General features: G+C 51.1%; 1 protein-coding gene across 1 annotated transcript in view; it reads right to left on the bottom strand.

Annotated features, from left to right (window-relative positions):
* Window positions 1–19,516, bottom strand: part of NOVA2 (NOVA alternative splicing regulator 2) — a gene marked incomplete at both ends in the record, with an annotated part of 32,276 nt that extends 12,760 nt beyond the window's left edge. The window contains 2 exons of the mRNA XM_080704587.1: window positions 5,185–5,328; window positions 19,243–19,516. Coding sequence (XP_080560713.1) covers window positions 5,185–5,328; window positions 19,243–19,516 — 418 coding nt within the window. The remainder of the gene's footprint in view (window positions 1–5,184; window positions 5,329–19,242) is intronic.
* Window positions 19,517–19,987: the final 471 nt, after the last annotated feature.

The following is a 19,987-nucleotide window of genomic DNA, read 5'->3' as shown; positions in this document are numbered from 1 at the left end:
GGTGGGGTCTGCAGGACTGACTTAGCTCCCAGAGTCTGTAAAGGTCTTGAAGGCGTGCCAGGCTCCCTGCCTGTGTTTTGCACACTGTCTGGCGAGCACTTCAGAGCTGGTGCCGTGACCCTGAGCCCTCGCCTGCCATCGCTCAGCGTGGCACGCCTGCCTTGCCATGCATCTGGGTGTACTGTCTGTGGGTCACTTGTGTGACTGACAGTCCCTACCCACTGGGGGGGCATGAGCCTCACTCTTACTCCCTCCACCCCAGAACAATGGCTTGGTCTGAGCCAAGGGCGAGTCAGCAAGCAGGCTGCCGTGTCTGGGTGTAAATAGGAAAGGGTGTGGTTAGGGACCGGAGAGGGGGGCAGAGTGAGTCTGGCCCACGTGGCCAGGTTCCCCATCTCTCTGGGGCTCCTTTCCAACTCAGGAAATCTGTGATCTTCTACCCCCTTGTAGTTCTTAACCTGGGGCTCACAGGGAGGGCTAGGTTAAACCCTGAACAAGTATCCCATAATGACAGCTGGTGATTACATAATGCTAAGCACCAGGCACCATTTTAAGCCCTCTGTATGTATTTGTTTGCTTAACATCTGAGGTGGGCAGTATTATTGTCCCTGGTTTTCTTGCTGAGGACGCTGAGGCACAGAGAGGGTTCGGGTTTGGTCCAAATCGCTCAGTAAGTAGAGAATAGCTGGGGTTTGTAACTCAGGTGTCTGGTTTCAGTGCCAGTGCTCTTACACACTATGCCACCCTTCTGCAAAATGCGGGGTTCAAGCCAGGCGTGGTGGCACATGGGTGTAATCCCAGCATTCTGGAGGCTGAGACAGGAGGATGGCAGTTAGTGGATAGCCTCAGCTACTTAGCGAGGGCCTCTGCAATTCAGAGGGACCCTGTTTCAAAATAAAGCATAAAAAATAGGGCTGAGGGTGTAGCTCAGAGGTAGAATGTCCCTGGGTTCCACCCTGAGTGTCACACACACACAAAAAAGGGAAAAAATATGTGGGGTTCATGGAGTGATCAGCTTTAGGTGTGTGAACTGGGGCTGTGGTTTTTGTTTTATGTTTTTAATATTAAGAAGCTGGGATCGATGGCACATGCCTGTAATCCCAGTTCATGGGAGGCTGAGACAGGAAGATTGCAGGCTTAAGGCCAGTCTCAGCAATTCTGAGAGGCCCTCATCAACTTAGAGAGATCCTGTTTTTTTTTTTGTGTGTGTGGTACTGGGGTTCCTAGAAGCCCTTCTACCTCCGGGCTACACTCCCAGACCTATTTTTACATTTTTATTTGGAAACAGGGTCTCCTAAGCCAGCGCGCGCGGCTGGCTTCGAACCTGCGCGATCCTCCTGTCTCTGCCTCCCAAGTGCGGGGATTACAAGCGTGCGCCACCACACCCGGCCTCGAGAGATCCTGTTTTAGAATAAAAAATAAAATAGGGCTGGGGTATAGTTAGGAGGTAGAAGGCCCTTGTGTCACAAAAAAAAAAAAAGGAAGAAAGGAAAAGAAAGGAAGGAAAAAAGGAAGGGAATGTATGAGTAGGGCATAGTGGTGCACACCTGTAATCCAAATACTTGGGAGGCTAAGGCGGGAGGATCCCAGCTTCAAACCCAGCCTAGGCAACTTAAGTGAGATCTTGTCTCAAGATGAAAACTAAAATAGGCTGGGGATGTAACTCAGTGGTAGAATGCCTCTGGCTGAGTTCAATCCTCACTAACACACACACACACACACACACACACACACACACACACACACACATACACAGACAGAGACAGACAGAGACAGAATATATATGAATTTAAATAGGCATTTACGATTTGGTACTTTGGTGTAAGTACGTTATAAATCAATAAAAATTATGAAGACAAACAACAGTGTGTACTCGTAACTTTTTGCAGGGTAGGGCAGGGAAGTTGGGCCAGAGATTCAAACTGATCCTCAAAATCATAAGCTGTTAGCTGGGCATGGTGGTGTATGCCTGTAATCCCAGTATTTGGGAGGCTGAGACAGGAGGATCCCAGGTTCAAGCAACTTAGTGAGGCCATCCTCAACTTAGTGAGACCCTGTTTCAAAATAAAAAATAAAGTAGGGCTGAGATATAGCTCAGAGGCAGAAGACCCCTGGGTTCAACGCCCAGTATGACAAACAAACAAACAAACAAACAAACAAATCAGAAGACATTTCCACTAGGGAAGTCTGGCTGGTCAGGAGTCTGTGAAGCCTTAGGCAGACACCTGCTTGTTCCTGAGTCTCAGTTTCCCCATGAATAACCTGAAAGGACTGGATCTGGGGCTCTGGGATCCATTCCCAAGAAGGGGGCACCTTTTGTGTGTTCTGCCCCTCTCTTGGGGTTAAGGAACAGGGAGGTTTTTCTTTCATGAAATAGGTACAAGTGCAGTCAGTGTGTGAGTGAATGAACCTCCAAGGCCCAGAGGACCGGCCCAGTGTGTCCACGGCCACTCTCACCTGTTCTCCACACCTCAGCCGCCCTGCACAACAAACTACTCCTCACCCTTTGGATGTGTGACTCCTGCCTCCAGGAACACCCTTCCCTGCTCTTTACCTAGCTTATTCTCTCTTTCTTTCTTTCTTTCTTTCTTTCTTTCTTTCTTTCTTTCTTTCTTTCTTTCTTTCTTTCTTCTCTCTTTGGTGTTAAGGATTAAACCCAGTAGTGTTCTACCTCCAAGTTACCCCCACCCCAGCCCTTATTTACTTATTTTGAAACAGGGTCTTTATTTGTGTGTGTGTGGTACTGGGAGTGGAACCCAGAGGCTTTTCTACCTCCGGGCTATCCTCCCAGACCTATTTTATACTTTATTTGGAAACGGGGTCTCACTAAGTTGCTGAGAGCCTCACTAAGTAGCTGAGACTGGCCTCGAACCTGTGCCATCCTCCTGTCTCAGCCTCCCAAGCGCTGGGATTACAAGGTGCCACCACACCCATCTAAAACAGGGTCTTGCTAAATTTCTGAGGCTGGCTGTGAACTTGCAATCTTCCTGTCTGAACCTCCGAAGTACAGGGATTATAGGTGTACACCATTATGTCTGGCTTCAGAATAAACCTAGTTTATTCTTACTTATTTATCAGGGCTTCTTCTCCAGGGCAGCCCTTCTGACCTCCCTGGGTCGGGTCATGCGCCCTGTCTGAGCTCCTACTATCCTCTGGACTTCTCCATTTCAGCCCTGGCCACTCTGAGAGTCACTGGTGTGAGCTGTGTCTCCCCATCTAAGCCGTAAGATCAAAAAAGCAAGGTTACCACTGTGTCCCCATCTCTGTCCAGCCGGGGCAGGCACACAGAGGAGATGCTCAGAGAATGTGTGCTGAATAAATAAAGGGTATCAACCAGGAGTGAAGAGAAGTGTGTTCTTTGTCTTAGACGGTAGCATCTCTATTTCCCGTGTTCTGTGGGTCTTGGAAGGTCGTGGGGATGGGACTGGGATATATGGAGCCATGTCCTGCATCTAAGTCAGGAGCTGGCATGTACTGATGATCTGAAAGTTCCAGGTCAGAAGCGGGGACTGGCTGCTTGTCCAGGGGCTGGGGAGAGATGCTGGCTCATGTTGTTCATCTGCATAGCATTTGGTCTGGGTGAGCCAAGGACTGTTCCATCTTCTGTGCTTCTCAGCCACCTGGCCTCTGGGGCAGGTCACCGAGTTGGGAAGGGACGACATGTCTCATGGCACAGAATGTGATCCAGGCAGGGAACCAAGTGTCCTCAGATGAATGTCTCAAGCAGAGTTCTTATCCTTATCTTGTGGGCCAGAGGGGTGCAGGGAAAGTGGGCCAGGATGGATGAGAAAAGAGGACGGTGTTCCTGGGCCATTAGGTTTTTCTCTAAACTCTGCCAAAGCTACTTAGTGAGATGGGAGGCAGGAAGAGATAGAGGGAGGGAGAGCAGGAGGAAGTAGAGGGTAAGAGAGAGAGAGAGAGAGAGAGAGAGAGAGAGAGAGAGAGAGAGAGAGAGAGATATGAATGTGTTCTGACCCTGCGCTCTATCTCTGATGTTTGACCTAAAAAAACCCAAGGGGATTAAGGATGAATTAGAACGTGGACTGGACTAAAGATGTAATTCAGGGGCCTTCCCTGGATTCCTAGATGTCAAAGCTCAGACACTGGTCTTGGGAGGGAGATATGGAGGGGTGAGAGACATTGAAGGGATTAGAGAAAGTAGAGAAGGCTTGAAAAGCAGATGGTTGTGAGGACAGAGATGAAGACAGAGGACAGGAAGAGAAGGTGCTGGGTTTGGAGGGAGGGAAAAATAAATCCATAAAGAAGCTGAGACTTAGGAGAAAGAGAAATATGAGGGGAGAGCTGGGAAAGCAGAAGCAAACGAGGGGCGACGCTGGCAGAGGATCTGACGGAAGGCGCTGCTAAGGGTCAGCTGGATGGATGACTGAACCGGAGTTTGGAGAGGGAGAAAAAGAGAAGGGCGAGACACTGAGAGGCGGGTGGAAAAGAAAAGAGGGGAGACAGCAGAACGGAAAGGGAGAGACCAGGGAGGGGAGGGCAGACAGAAGGACAGAGAGAGGGAATGGAAGCCTCAGAGGACAGGAGATGGGAGGTCCAGACAGAACCAGAGAGAAGCTCAAAGAGGGGCGGTAAGGGAAGAGAAGAGGAGGAGGAGGAGGAAGAGGAAGAGGAGGAGGAGGAGGAGGAGGAGGAGGAGGAGGAGGAGGAGGAGGAGACGGCTGCGATGGCTACAGGAACAAGAGACAAGAGATGGGAAAGGCAGAAACAGGAGGAGGAAGAGACACATAGGGAATCACCCAGAGTACAGAAAGCTGGTGTGACGGAGATGAGGCACGACGGGGTGACAGAATCTAAAGGGAAAGAGTGTGTGGGGGGGATGTGTGTGACATGGATGGCTGGCCCTGAGCCCGTGGGGACACCCTGACACCTGCCTCCCTCCCACCCTGGCTCCTCCAACTGACCCAAAGGGGCAGGTGTGTGGGAAGAGACACATCTGCCAGCACATCATGCAAATGAGGCCATGAATATGCAGCAGGCCCATTGTTTGGCCCTGCCCCCACCCCCATCTGCTCCGGCCAGGCCCCTTGGGCTGGGGGCAGCTCTGTCCCCTGAGGGGGAGGGGAGCCCCCCCCACTCTCGTCACCCCTAGGACAGCTCTTTCTCTTCATCCGGGGCCCAGGTGGAAGGCAGGGGCCCCGGGCAGAGGCCCCGGGCAGAGCTCACCAGGGTAGAAGTCTTTGGACTTGGACAGCTTGATGGTGGCTCCCGTCTCCTTCTGCAGCTGCACAATGGTCTGGCCGCCCTTGCCAATGATGGAGCCCGCCGCGTAGCTGGGGATGAGCACCTTCAGGAAGTATTCGCCTTCCTCTGCAGGGGCACACGGGGTGGAGGGGGGTCAGCCAGGGTGGGGAGGGGGTTCACCTCTGGAAAGAAACTCCTCCAGGGAGACCCCAGCTTTGGGGTGGCCAGAGGAGACCACAGCGACGCAGAGGAGAAATGGCTGTGAAAGCGGCAGCAAGGAAGATAACATGGAATGATATTCACTCACTCACTCACTCAACAAACAGTTACTGAGTTACGTGCTTGGCACCAGTCTAGAGGAAACGGTACAAGTGCCCTGATTTCATGGGCAAAAGAGGCAAATAAGGCCAAAAGAATCTTAGCAATTCAGCCCAGAGCTCATACAGCTACATTCTTCTAGAGAACCACTAAGCTATAATTCTCTGCTTGCTTATTTAATTATTTATTTATTTATTCATTCATTCATTTTTTTGTGGCACTGGGGATTGAACCCAGGGGCATTCTACCTCTGCGGTTATACCCCTAGCCCTATTTTATTTTTTTGGAACACAGTCTCGTTAGGCTGATGAGAGTCTCATTATTTGCTGAGGCTGTCCTTCAACCTGCAAGCCTTGTGTTTTAGCCTCCTGAGTCTGGGGATTACTAGCGTGTGCCACTATGCCTGGCTCCTTATTTATTTTTTTGAGATAGGATGTTGCTTAATTGCTGAAGCTGGCCTTGGACTTGCGATCCCCCTGCCTGAGCCTATCAAGTATTGAGATTACAGGCATGCACCCCCATGGCTGGCTCACTCATTCATTTCCTTTTTCTTTTTCTGTACTAGAGATTGAGCCCAGGGATACCTTACCTGTGAGCTACATACACCCCTAGCCCTTTCCCTTTTTAATTATTTTTAATTATTATTATTTTTTTTTAGGTACCAGGGATGAAACCCAGGGGCATTCTACCTCCAAGCTACACCCCAGCCCAATTTTTTATTCTTTATTTTGAAACAGGGTCTCACTGAGTTGCAAAGAGCCTCACTAAGTAGCTGAGGCTACCACGGATCCTCCAGTCTTAACCTCCTAAATGCTGCGATTACAAATGTGTGCCACCACACCCAGCTTTTTTTTTTTTTTTTTTTTTTTGGTGGTACTGGGGTTCCTGGAAACCCTTCTACCTCCGGCCTAAACTCCCAGACCTGTTTTTATATTTTTAATTTGGAAACAGGGTCTCTTAAGCTAGTGCGGCTGGCTTTGAACCCACGCGATCCTCCTGTCTCCGCCTCCCAAGTGCCAGCGCCACCGCACCCCGTTCACACTGAGCTTTTTTAAATGTTGAAAGAGGATCTCTCTGAGTTGCTGAGGATTTTGCTAAATTGCTGAGGCTGGTCTTGGACCTGTGATTCTCCTGTTGCAGCCTCCCAAGTACTGGGATTACAGGGGCACACCATCATGCTTGGCTAGCATTATTTTAGAGCCAGGCGTGGTGGTGACAAATGCTTTTTAAAATTTTTATTATTATTATTTTTGGTGGTACTGGGGATGGAAGCCAAGGGCTTTCTATCTCCGGGCTATACTCCCAGGCCTATTTATATTTTATTTGGAAACAGGGTCTCGCTAAGTTGCTGAGAGCCTCACTAAGTAGCTGAGGCTGGCTTTGAACCTGTGCCATCCTCCTGTCTCAGCCTCCCAAGCACGGGGATTACAAGCGTGCGCCACCACGCCCAGCTTTGGCTAGCATTATTTTATTATTTTATTTTTTTGTGGTTACCAGGGATTGAACCCAGGGGTATTCTACTTCTGAGCTACACCCCTAGCTCTATTTATTTTCTGTTATATAGTGTGTGTGTGTGTGTGTGTGTGTGTGTGTGTGTGTGTGTGTGTGTGTGGGTGTACTAGGGATTGAACCTCCCAGTCATATTTTATTGTTTATTTGGAAATAGGGTCTCACTAAGTTGCAGAGGGCCTCATGTTGCTGAGGCTGTCCACAAACAGGCGATCCTCCTGTCTCAGCCTCCCAAGTACTGGTATTACAGGTGTGTGCCAACATGTCTGGCTCCAGCTAGAATTCTTTTTTTCTTTTTTTGGGGAGTGTTGGAAATAGAATTCAGGGGCCTTCTATCTCCGAGCTACACTCTCAGCCCTATTTTTTATTTTTTATTTTGAAACAGGATCTCACTGAGTTGCAAAGATAGCTGAGGTTGGCCGTGAAATGCAATCCTCCTGTCTCAGCCTCCCAAATGCTAGGATTACAAGCATGCGTGCTCCTGGCTTCCAGCTAGAATTTTTTATTCAACACACACTACAGCATCTCATATCTCATAGGCTCTGTTCCAAGTACTTGACAAATACCAGTCTTTGAATTTTCACACTGGTCCTCTGAGAGGGTACTGTTAAAAAATCCATTCAATAGAAGAGCAAAGGCCAAGAAATCGCTCACACACACAGAGCTAGTAGTGGGCAGAGCTGAGATGTGAACTCATCCTGGCTTCAGAGTCCATGCTCTAAGCCATTCTAACCAGGCCACGGAGGCCTAGGTAGAACCATTGGGCTCTGTGGAGGCAGAGCAGGTGCAAAGGCCCTAGATGGGCACATCCGTGGGTTGTTGGGGGGGAAGCGAGGAAGCCCGTGTGTCTGTGGCCAAGTGAGAGGTTGGCGGGAGGAGAAAGGACAGACAGGCTGGTGGTGGGATGGCTGCTGAGGCTTGTGGGCTACAGTAAAGTCTTGGGCTTTTTTGTGTGTGTGTGGTACTGGGGTTCCTGGAAACCCTTGTACCTCCGGGCTACACTCCCAGACCTATTTTTATACTTTTTTTTTTTTTTGGTGGTACTGGGGTTCCTGGAAGCCCTTGTACCTCCGGGCTACACTCCCAGACCTATTTTTTTTTTTTTTTTTTTTTTTTGGAAACAGGGTCTCTTATGCCAGCGCGGCTGGCTTCAAACCTGCGCTATCCTCCTGTCTCCGCCTCCCAAGCGCTGGGATTACAAGCGTGCGCCACCACGCCCAGCCCATTTATATACTTTTTTAAAATTTGAAAACAGGGTGTCTTAAGCCAGCACGGCTGGCTTCGAACCTGCGCGATCCTCCTGTCTCCGCCTCCCAAGTGCGGGGATTACAAGCGTGCGCCACCACGTCCAGCAAGTCTTGGGCTTTTACGCCAAGTGAGATTGGAGCCACAGGACGGATGTGATCTAACTTAGGTTTTCAGAATATTCCTCTGAGGCCTATGATGGGAGCAGACTCTAAGAAGCAGGCACGTGTGCCACGAGGAGGTGACTGGACTGGTCCAGAGGGAAGTGATGGTGTTCAGACGGTGAGGACAGTGACTGGGGAGGTGCAGGAGGGCTGGGCGCTGGAGGTGATTTTTCTTTCTTATTTATTTATTTATTTATTTATTTATTTATTTATTTATTTTTGCTCTGTATGTGGCACTAGGGATTAAACTCAGGGTTATTTGAACCACTGAGCTAGATCTCCCAGTCTCTTTTTAAATCTTTCTTTCTTTCTTTCTTTCTCTTTCTTTCTTTCTTTTTTTTTTTTTTAAAGAAACTGGGAGCCAGCATGGTGGTGCATGTTTGTAATCCCAGCATTTGGGAGGCTGACACAGGAGGTTCGCGGCCAGCCTCAGCTACTTAGTGAGGCCCTTCGCAACTCAGTGAGACCCTGTTCCAAAATAACGAATAAAAAAATAGGGCTGGGGTGTAGCTCAGAGGTAGAACGGCCCTGGGTTCCATCCCCAATACTGCAAAACAAAACAATAGCAGCAACAAAAACTGAGTGTTGCCAGTTGTGGCAGAACACACTTGTAATTCCAGTACTTGGGACAGAAAGATCGCGGGTTCACAGCCAGCCTCAGCAATTTATGAGGTCCTCTGCAACTTAGTGAGACCTTGTTTCCAAATAAGAAATAAAATAGTGCTTTGGTTGTAGCTTGGAGATAGAATGCCCCTGGATTCAATCTCTAGTCACACACACACACACACACACACACACACACACACACACGATAAATAAATAATAAATAAATAAAAAATAAAAACTAGGTCTTGCTAAGTTGCTAAGGCTGGCCTTGAACCTGTGATCTTCCTATCTCAGCCTCCCAAGGACTGGGATTACAGGTGTGTGCCACTAAGCTCAGCTTCCTGTCTCCTGCCCTCCGTGCACACTATGCTCGCAGGGTGGATATTCTGACGCCCTCTCAGTGGAAGGCTGTGTTTGGCCCTGCCACCTCCCGAGCTTCACTTCTTCCTCTTCCTCTCTGGGCACCAGGTTCACCATCCTTTTTGCTCCTCAACAGTTTCCTGCTCCTTCCTACCTCAGGGCCTTTGCACATTCTCCCCTCTTGTTCTTTAGGACTCCACTCTGAGGTCACTTCTTCTTGGAAGTTTTCCTTGAGCCCTAAGATGAGACAGACCCCTGTGTTTCATGTCTTCAGAGCAAGCTATCACAGAGTTTGCTGTGCAGCGTTTCAACAGAGCTCACCTCTGTATCCTGGGGACTTGGAGAGTGTCCAAGCAACACAGTAGGTATGCGCTGAACACTGGGGCAAGACAGGGAGGAGTGGAGCCATTGTGCTTTAAGGTCTTCAAATACCCCCTAGTTTTTTTTTTTTAACTTTTTCTTTTCAGCAAAGGAAGCCTATTTTCCACTATCTCATAGAAAACCCCAGTATAGGGGCTGGAGATGGGGCTCCGTGGTAGAGCGCTACCTGGCTGGCTCTAGGCCCTGGGTTCCATCCCCAGCACCACAAAAACAAAACAAAATAACAAGAACAAAAACCCTAGACCCTAGCCTGCATGGTGGCGCACGCTTGTGATCCCAGCATTCGAGAGGCTGAGACTGGAGGATCGCGGTTTTCAGACAGCCTCAGCTACTTAGTGAGGGCCTCTGCAACTTAGTGAGACCCTGTTTCAAAATAAAGAATAAAAAATAGGGCAGGGGGTGTAGCTCGGAGGTCAAATGCCCCTGGGTTCCATTCTCAGACCTGCAAAAAAAGCACCAAAAAAAAACAAAAAAAAAAAAAAACAAAAAAACCCTAGACCCAGGAAAGAACTCTGGTGAAGCAGGAGTCGGGAGAGCACTGGAAGTGCTACCCACCTGGCCCAGTCACTTCAGACGAAGGCGCTGGGTTCTCTGAGGTGTTTAGGATGGGTGTGGGGTAGGGGAGCCCTGCAGGCTTGGGGAGGAGGTCTAGAATAAAGGGCTTTCCAGGAGCCCAGAGCAATCCTCTTAAAATTGTCTAACCAAACCATTAAGCCGGTTAAGGTAATTAACACCCCCAGGGTGCCTTCCTATCCATCACCCCGACCCCTCTTGATCACCTGCTCTCCTGGGCTCACAGAGGTAGCCCCCTCTTCCCCCACCCCACCCATAAATCTGCTCTCCTTCAGTCTCACTCCCCAGCCTCCCTCTAGAGGGCAGAAGCTTTTCATCCTTTCTAAAGAAAGCTGAGGAAAGAGTCTGGTCATGCCTATAATCCCAGTACTTGCAAGGCTGGAACGGGAGGATTGCCGGTTCAAGGCCAGCCTCAGCAACTTACTGAGACCCTGTTTCAAAATAAAAAAAAAAATAAAACCAGGCGGGTATATTTCAAAGGTAGAACACCCTTGGGTTCAATCCCCAATTCTCCCTCTCTCCCTAAAAAAGAAAAGAAAATTAGGGACTCCTCCTCTCCATCCTCTGCTTTCTCTCTCTTGTTTCCTCAAGCTTGATTTGAGAACTTCTGTACGAAAAGGCAGAAATAACCATAACAAAGTGTGAATTTTGTCGCTGATGGGCGTATGGCTCGGGGGCCAGCTGTCTCACCTCTTTGGGCCCAGTTTCCTCATCCGTAGGATGGGGCTATAATAGCGCGAGCTCAGGATTATTGTGATTCACTGAGTTATAAAATGTAAAGAGCTTAGGACGATCCTGGGCGCACAGAGCAGGCGAGAAGTGTCAGGCATCATTATCCTTATTACTGTTACCCCCATCGCGAACACAAGCGAAGTACTTATCACAATATCCAGCGCACAGTGAGTGCCCTATGAGCTGAGGACAGCTCTGAGGCTGGGGGCTTTTCTTAGGAGGTTGGAGGAAGAGGGGAGACCCTACTTCCTTCAAGACCTATCCCTGTAGGGGCTGCCCCAAGCTTTCCTTTGCTTCTTGGAGAAGGAATGTCCTCTCACCACTGCAAGGGACACCCTGGCCCCTTTCCCTGCCTTAGCCTCTTTCTAGCCACTTCTTTTCTCAAAACACCTTCTAGAATTTCACCCTTCCCATCAGAGTCTGTATTATTATTATTAATTATTATTTTGGCATTAGAGTTGAGCCCCAGGCTCAACTTTATTTTTATTTTGAAACAGGGGCTAAGTTGCTAAGGGTGTTGCTAAGTTTCTGAGGCTGCCCTCAAACCTGGCATCCTCCTGTCTCAGCCTCTCAAGTACTGGGGATTACAGGCATGTGCCACCACACCTGGCTTCTGTATTATTTCTTTCCTTCTTCTCTCTCTCTCTCTTTCTTCATTTTCTTTGTCCAACAACCACTCCTGATGGCTCACTATGCGCCAGTTCTTCTACAAGATGCTGGGGATATACTGCAGGGAACCCTGATAGATAAGGTCCATTTTCCTTATATTTCTTTTCTTCCTCCCCCCTCCCCCACTGGGGATTGAACCCAGAGGCATTCTACCTCCAAGCCACACCATCAGCCTTATTTTATTATAGGCTTATAGATGTGTGCCACTGTTCCTGGCTAAATTTAAGATATAAACAAATCTACTTTTTTGTGGTACTGGGGATTGAACCCAGAGGCATTCCATCTCTGAGCTATACCTCCAGCCTTATTTTACTCTTTATTTTGAAATAACGTCTCACTGAGTTGCAAAGGGCCTAAATAGTTGAGGCTGGCCATGAACTGTGATCCTCCTGTCTTAACCTCCTGTCTCAAGTTACTAGGATTACAAACGTGCACCTCCACACTCAGCAACAAGTCTATTTTAAAAGAAAATTTATAGGCCGGGCGTGGTGGCGCACACTTGTAATCCCCGTGCTTGGGAGGCAGAGACAGGAGGATTGCGCAGGTTTGAAGCCAGCCTCGCTGGCATAAGAGACCCTGTTTCCAAATAAAAATATAAAAAAATAGGTGTCTGGGAGTGTAGCTCGGAGATAGAAGGGTTTCCAGGAAACCCAGTACCACAAAAAATAAAAAAAGAAAATTTATAGTTGAGTATGGTGGCGCACGCGTGTAATCCCAGCATTCGGGAGGTTGAGACCGGAGGATCGCGGTTCGCTGACAGCCTCAGCTACTTAGTGAGGCTCTCCGCAATTCAGTGAGACCCGGTTTCAAAATAAATAAGTAAATAAAAGACTAAAAAATAGGACTGGGGGTGTAGCTTGGAGATATAATGTCCCTGGGTACTGTTTCCAGTACCACCAAAAAAAATTTTTTTAATCCAGGCATGGTGATGCACACCTGTAATCCCAGTACTTGGGGAAGATAACACAGTGGAATTGAAGGATGAAGGCCAGCCACAGGAGCTTAGCAAGACCCTGTTTCATAAAGGACTGGAGTAGCTCAGAGGTAGAATGCCCCTGGCTTCTATCCCCAGTACAATCAATCAATCAACCAATCAATAGGAACTTTCTCATTATTATTGGTGCTGGATTGAACCGAGGGGCACTCTACCACTTAGCTATATCCCTGATCCTTTTTATTTTGAGACAGGGTCTTGCTGTGTTTCCCAGGCTGGCCTTGAACTTGCGATCCTCCTGCCTCAGCTTCCTGTAATTGCTGGAATTACAGGTGTGTGGCCAATGCCCCTGGCTAACCAGGAAATTTGAAAATCATGGTTAATAATTGGAGAGATAGTTATCCTCCCCCCACCCCGCAAAGTATATTAACATATGTTTAACAAATGTGAAAAAGAGTTTTTTTTTATCACCAGCTATCTTAACCCACCTCATGGGCTCCTGGTGGTCCCTATATCAGACAAGTGGAAATTTAGGTTCTGGGGCCTCCTCCTGGGGGAGTCTGCTATGGGGAGTGGTGGGCTCAGATCTCTCGCCTGTAGAAACTCAGAACCCTAAAGTCGCAGGATCCCCATTGTGGACATCAGTTTGCTTCTGGTGCTCTCTAGAATATTCTGCACAGCCTTCTGATATGAGGGTGTTTCCCACCATGTGAGTCCTACTTCCCCAGGAAGAAGCCAGGTTTATATTTCCCAGCCTTCCTTGTAACAAGGGCAGAGATGTGACCTCAGCTGAACTCGGAGTCCCCAGACGTCACGAGCTCTCACTCTGCTGCTGGAGCCAAATTGGGACTTTTTCTACCTGTCATAAAGTCTTCCCGCAACAGAGGCAGGCTCTAGATGCCACAACTCTGCACCCACCCACTCCTAGCCCCCTATTTTTTGTGGTGATGGGGCTTGAACCCAAAGGCATTCTACCTTGGAGCTACTCCGTGAGATCCTTTTTTAGTTTTTGTTTTCAAAGAGGGTCTCAATAGCTTCCTGAGATTCTCACTAAGTTGCTAAGGCTGGTCTCGAGCCTGCGATCCTCCTGCCTAAGTATTTGTCCCAAGTATTGAGATTATAGGCATGTGCCACCATGCCCATCTTCCCAGTCCCCTCTTAGCTCTTCCCTTGGGAGTCCAGACAGCTCCCTTGACCTAGCGACAGTGACGGTCAGTCAACCCAACATGACCACTTCAGCTGGCCCACGAGTCTGTCTTCCTCTTGCTGCAATTTCAAGGGCTGGGCTGTCTTCACCCTTGTAGTCACTGAGTTTCAGACCTCTCCCTCCTTTGTGCCCACTTCCCTCCTGGATGCGTCTGGAGGCTTCCAAAAACCAACTGGTACTCCTCCTCATCCATAAATAATGTTTGCCTACCCAGGAGATTTGTGGTGTCGTAGTAAGAGTGACACATTTTTATTGCCAAGGAGTTGACCCTGTGAGGTGGCTTGGATCGGTGAGGGTCACTAAGGATACAAGGACCGCCACAGGGATGTGTGCCGTGTGGGGTTGTTTTGGGTGACAGTACATCTGGAGGGGACTGATCTGGGGGTTGGGGATGGGAGAGTTGGAGTGTTCTGTGGAGGTGCAAGGATGCTGGAGGGTGAGATTGGGGTTGTCCTTGGGAACGTGTGGGGATGTCGCTGGTGAAAGACAGGAGGTGGCGAGGGTGTGGCGTGGGAGCCGGTGCTGCTGAGGAGGTGTGCGACATCTTTCATGGTGAAGGATGGTGTGCACCTGTTTGCGTAAGGAATTAAGTGCAGCTGCACCATCATTCTGCAGGAGTGAGATGCTGGAGGGTGTGATGGTGGCTGTACTATGGCTATCAGGGTACCATTTCCTTGGGGCGAATCACCATTGAATGGCAAAAAAAATAAGGAATATTACTCTATTCTTGGTGGCACTGATAAGAATAGCGACAGTGGCTGTTCTTTATGGAGTGCTCACCATCCACTGGGACTCATGTGTTTAATGTACTCAATCTCAATGAATGCACACACACACACACACCATCCAGAGAGGTAAATCTCTTGTCTCCATTTTCCAGATAGGGAGACTGGGGCTCAGAGCAGTGAAAGAGTTCCTATGCCAAGCACAGGGTGGTGAGGAGGTATGAACCTTGAAAGATCCATCCTAGGGCTCTCGACGTGGTGACTGTCTTTGTGTTAAAAAGCAGGGGATGTTAAACTGAGTGCAGGCAGTGGCCCACGCCTGTAACCCCAGTACTTGAGAGGCTGAGACAGGAGGATCACAGGTTGGGGGCCAGCCTCAGCAAATTAGACTCTCAGCAACCCGGTGAGGCCCTTTTTATGTTTCAAAACAAAACATAAAAAAAAAGGCTGGGGTGGCTGGGCATGGTGGCGCACGCTTGTAATCCAGTACTTGGGAGGCTGAGACAGGAGGATGGTGGGTTCGAAGCCAGCCTTGATGACTTAACGAGGCCCTCGGCAACTTAGTGAGACCCTGTTTCCAGATAAGAAATAAAAATCGGGCTGGGGGTTTAGCTCAGAGGTCAAACACCCCTGGGTTCAATCCCCAGTGGCCCTCTGTGTTAAAGGGTGAGGAGTGTTACAAGTAAGATGTGACTGCTATAAGCTTTTCTTGGGGTGAAAGATATGTGTGGGTATTGTATTGTTTTTGCCTTTTCCTCCTGTGTTTTGGGGGTGACAGGTGGGACTACAGCTAGCATTATAGGAACCATTATATTTGCAGCTAAAGACATATAATCTGTATTTAAGGGGACACTATTATTGTCCTAATGGTTTTTTCTTTCTTCTTTTTTTTTTTTTTTTTTTTTTTTGGTGGTACTGGGGGTGGAACTCAGAGGCTTTCTACCTCCGGGCTATACTCCCAGACCTTTTTTTTTCTATTTTACTTGGAAACAGGGTCTCACTAAGTTGCTGAGAGCCTCACTAAGTAGCTGAGGCTGGCTTCGAACCTGTGCGATCCTCCTGTCTCAGCCTCCCAAGCGCGGGGATTACAAGCGTGCGCCACCACGCCCGGCGAGGGGATTTTTATTTCTCTGATATTTTTATTTCTCTGATAACTCCCCTCCTGGAATTTCCATCCACCTTCTTCACAAAATCCTCTTGCTTTTAGTGATTCCTTTTCTTCCTAGAAGCTAGTCGGAATAGTCACCATCTCCTCTATTTCTCCCGTCTGCCCCCAGGAACAAACAGGAGAGACAGCTCGGCGCCCTGGCTCTGTCCAGTCTGCCAGTGCTTGTTGTGACACCCCAGAAAAGTCTCTCGCGTGGTGGCGCACGCTTGTAATCCCCGCGCTTGGGAGGCGGAGACAGGAGGATCGCGCAGGTTCGAAGCCAGCCGCGCACTGGCTTAGGAGACCCTGTTTCCAAAATGAAAATGTAAAAATAGGTCTGGGAGTGTAGCCCCGAGATAGAAGGGCTTCCAGGAACCCCAGTACCACCAAAAAAAAAAAAAAGAAAAAAAAAGAAAAAGAAAAAGAAAAAGAAAAAAAAGAAAAGTCTCTCGCTCTTCTGAGCCCCAGTTTCCTCATCCGAACGTGGCATTCGTTATAGCATCTAAGCACACAAAGGAGCCGACCTCCTGAATTCAAATCACAGCTCTGCCTCTTATGAGCTGACCGACTCAGGCAAGTTACTTAACCACTCTGTGCTAGCCTGGGTGACCTAATAGACTTGTAAGGATTAACTGACCCATGTCAAGTACTTTCCATAATGCCCGGGCATGTTATAGCACCATAAATGTTAGCCATTATTATAATTTATGATGATGATGACATCACAGCCCATTGGGAGAATTATATGGAACTGCATGTGAGGCATTAGACAACAATATCGGTAGCTATTATTCCACTGTCATCTTGGTTATTGTTTTGGTAGATGAAAACCCGCTGAAGCCAGAAAAGGGGTGGGGCCAACCCAACATCCCATAGCTGAGGAAGTCTATTGGGAGGCCTTTTGGATATTGGAAGGAGCCTTTAATTTTGAGATCAAAAGTAAACACTCCTGCCCTGTTCAGGAGTTATTTCTATCAATGGAGGACTGGCCCTTTGTAGCTCCTGACCTCAGTTTCCCCAAAGGTACCCTGGAGAGGGAATGGGAGAGTGTGTGGAGGAGATGGGCCCTAAAGGTTCATCCTAGCTTTGCCACTTGCAAGCGAGGCAGGGTAGCTCAGCGGTCGAGGACGTGCTCTGGAAGTCTCAGCCCCGCCGCTTAGGAGCGGGGTGACCTTGGACCAGCGGTTTTATTTGTCTGAGCCTCAGTTTTTCCCATCTGTGAAAGGCAGTTCAAATCCTGAATCCTGTCCCCCGAGGGTTGCATTGATGAACTCACCCGTGCCTCAGTAGGTGCCACGTAGGTGGGCGACAGCCATTCACTAGCTGAAGCAGCAGCCTCATCTTTATGTTGTGCGGCTTCCTGATCAGATTTGGAGCCTCTCAGCCCTTTTAATTTTTTTTTTTAATTTTACTGTGGATTAAACCTAGGGGCATTTCACCTCTAAGCTGTATCTCCAGTCTTTTACATTTTGGAACAGGGTCTCGCTAAATTGCTGAGGGTCTCAAAAAGTTACTGCCCTCAAACCTTTGATCCTCCTGTCTCAGCCTCCCAAGTACTGAGATTACAGGGGTGTGCCACCATGCCTGGCTTCAGCTCCTTTAAGACAAGGGTGGGATCCCCTGTTCCACGGAAGAGCGCTGGACAGCCACACTGGCTCAGGGACCTCCTGGGCCCCTGATCCTCTCTAGGACTGGGAATGGCTATGGGGCCGGAAGGAGGGGAGGAAGTCTGTGGGGACATATTCATGCTGGGGGTGGGGGTGCAGGAAGAAAGACAGGAAACTCCCTCCCACCCTTCCCCCAACTTCCTTTTCCTCCAATTCCTGCTGGAAGCCTCCCAGGCATCAGGGAGTCCCAGATTCCCATCCCACCTGGACGGAGGTGAAGGGATCTGGGATGGCAGAAAGGGATGTGGCTTGTTTGTGTCCGGGGGAGGAGGGAGGAAGGTGGGAGGTCCTGCCCCACCCACCAGGGCAGAGGCGGCAGAGAGTGAAGGCGCACTCAGCCAGAGGCTATCCCTCTCCCATCCGGAGGAAAAGGCCAGAGGAAGTGGAGATTTTGGCCAAGGTGACCGCGGGGAGGGGCTTGTCTGCTCTGGGGTCCCCTCCTTTCAGGGAGCTAAAGTGCTGGGCTCTGAGGACCCCCCAAATCCTGCCTCTTCTCTGACCCTCCTCCACCCCAGGGAGGCATTCTTGTAGATTCTCCTGCTTGGCTTTGGTTCTCAGATACACACACTTCCATGGAGCACACACAGTGAGGGCCCCTCTGCCTCACACACAGCTTGGTAGTAATCAAACATTCCACTACCTTACACACACACACACACACACGTGCACACACACAGCCATCCCATGTCTCTGGCCACACACACACACACCTCTCATGGTTACACATATACACACGGTTGGGTGTCACACACCTCTCCCTGGACCCGTCCTTCCCTTTCCTTGTACACACTCTGTCTCGTGTGCCTTACCCACGAGCCTCTCCCTTGTCCTACGCCCACCTTCCCCGGTTGCACACACCCCCTCTGATGTCAGTGTTGCACACCTCCATGTGTCACACCCAGCCATAGCCTCTCTGGAGTCACACCCACACCCTTTCCTAGTCACATTCCCTTCTCACACACGAGCCCCGGTGTGTCCCTTGGTCGACACGGCAGGCCATCGGGGTCCCTACACGGCTCTTGATGCTGCACACACCCTCTCACTCCTGTGTTACACTCTGCCACAGCCCCCTCTGGGGTGACAGGAACACACCTTCCCTGTCACAAATGGTCCGCTTTAGGGTCCAGGACACAGAGCCTGCCCTTGCGGCTTCCTCTGGCTCCTTCCACACACCCTGGAGCCTGTCATACCCAAGATCCCTGGTGTCACACGCCAGGCCTTCCAGGCTCCCCCACACCTGTCCTAGTCTCACCCGCTCCCTCCCCCCCAGCTTTACACACCCACCCTGTCCTCCATGTCACCCAACACACCCACCCGGCCTGTCCCCACCACGAAGGCACCCCAGCCCACACACGCCTCCCTAACGCACTCCCTTGCCCAGGACACCCCCAGAGAGCCGGGCTGGGAAGCTCCGGGTCCACAGGCCTCTTCTACTCCCTCCCCTCCCCCCGCCGGGACCCGCGAGCTCCGGGACACCCCTGCCCCGAAAGGGTCACACCGCACACCCCTCAAGGACACACAGAGCCCGCCCGGAGGGACCCAGGCCCCCCATCCTCCGCGCCACCCCCAAGGACACTTACCACCCCCTCCCCCCAGCCCCTCTCCTTGCAGACAAAGCTCCCGGCCCAGGCCCGGCGACCGGAGGAAGGGGTCCGGCCGCCTCCCCAACTCCCCCTCTGTCGCCGCCGCCGGGAGCGGCGCCCCTCCCTCCCCGGAGCCCTTGCACCTGCCAGGGGAGGGTGGAGGATGGAGAAAGGCGAGGCCCCCGCCCGCCCTGCGCGCCCGGCCGCAGCCCTTTCTCACCTCCGGTGTTGCTGCGCTTGGTGCAGACCACCTCGGGGGGCGTCTCGAGGGGCCTCTTGCGGGAATCCGGGGCCTCGGGCTCCATGGGGGGGGCCTGGGGCGGCGGCTGCTGCTGCTGCGGCGGCTGCGGCGGCGGCGGCGGCGGCTGCTGTGGCGGCGGCGACGGCTGCTGGGGAGGCTGGGGCTGCGGCGGCGGCGGCGGGGGCGGCGGCGGCTGCGGGGCCGCGGAGGCCGTGAAGAGGCCGTGCACCGCGCCGGCGGCCATCATCCTCATGGTGGGGGGGCGGGGGACGGGGGACGGGGGAGGGGGTGGGAAGGGGATGTGGGAGGGGGAGGGGGCGGCGGAGGGTGGGGGAGGGGGAGCCCCGGAGAGAGAAGGAGGGAGGGAGCCTGTTCTGGGGGGGCTGACAGAGCCTGGCGGGCGGATGTGAGCGGGACGGGAGGGTAAAGGGGGTCCCTGATAGAGTCCGGAGAGAACTGTGGGGTGGGGTCTCTCGCAAGATCACGGAGGCCAAGGACCGGCCGCGCCACTGGAGAAACGGGACCCTCTTTCTTTGCTCCCGGGGCGGAGGGCCGAGCCCCCCAGGCCCTGCTCGGGGCGGGGGGCCGGAGGTGGGAGGCGGAGGAGGCTGCTAGTGGGGCCCCGGGGCGCGGCGGGCGCGGGAGGCACCGGCGACTGGGCTGGCGGTGGCTGCTGGCCCGAGCATCTTCTTCCCTGAGGCTCCCACAGCGGCCTGGCCCCTCC

This window comes from Muscardinus avellanarius (genome assembly GCF_963383645.1).
Source record: "Muscardinus avellanarius genome assembly, chromosome: 10".
Taxonomy (NCBI): domain Eukaryota; kingdom Metazoa; phylum Chordata; class Mammalia; order Rodentia; family Gliridae; genus Muscardinus; species Muscardinus avellanarius.
This window is presented reverse-complemented; position numbering and strand designations above follow the sequence as displayed.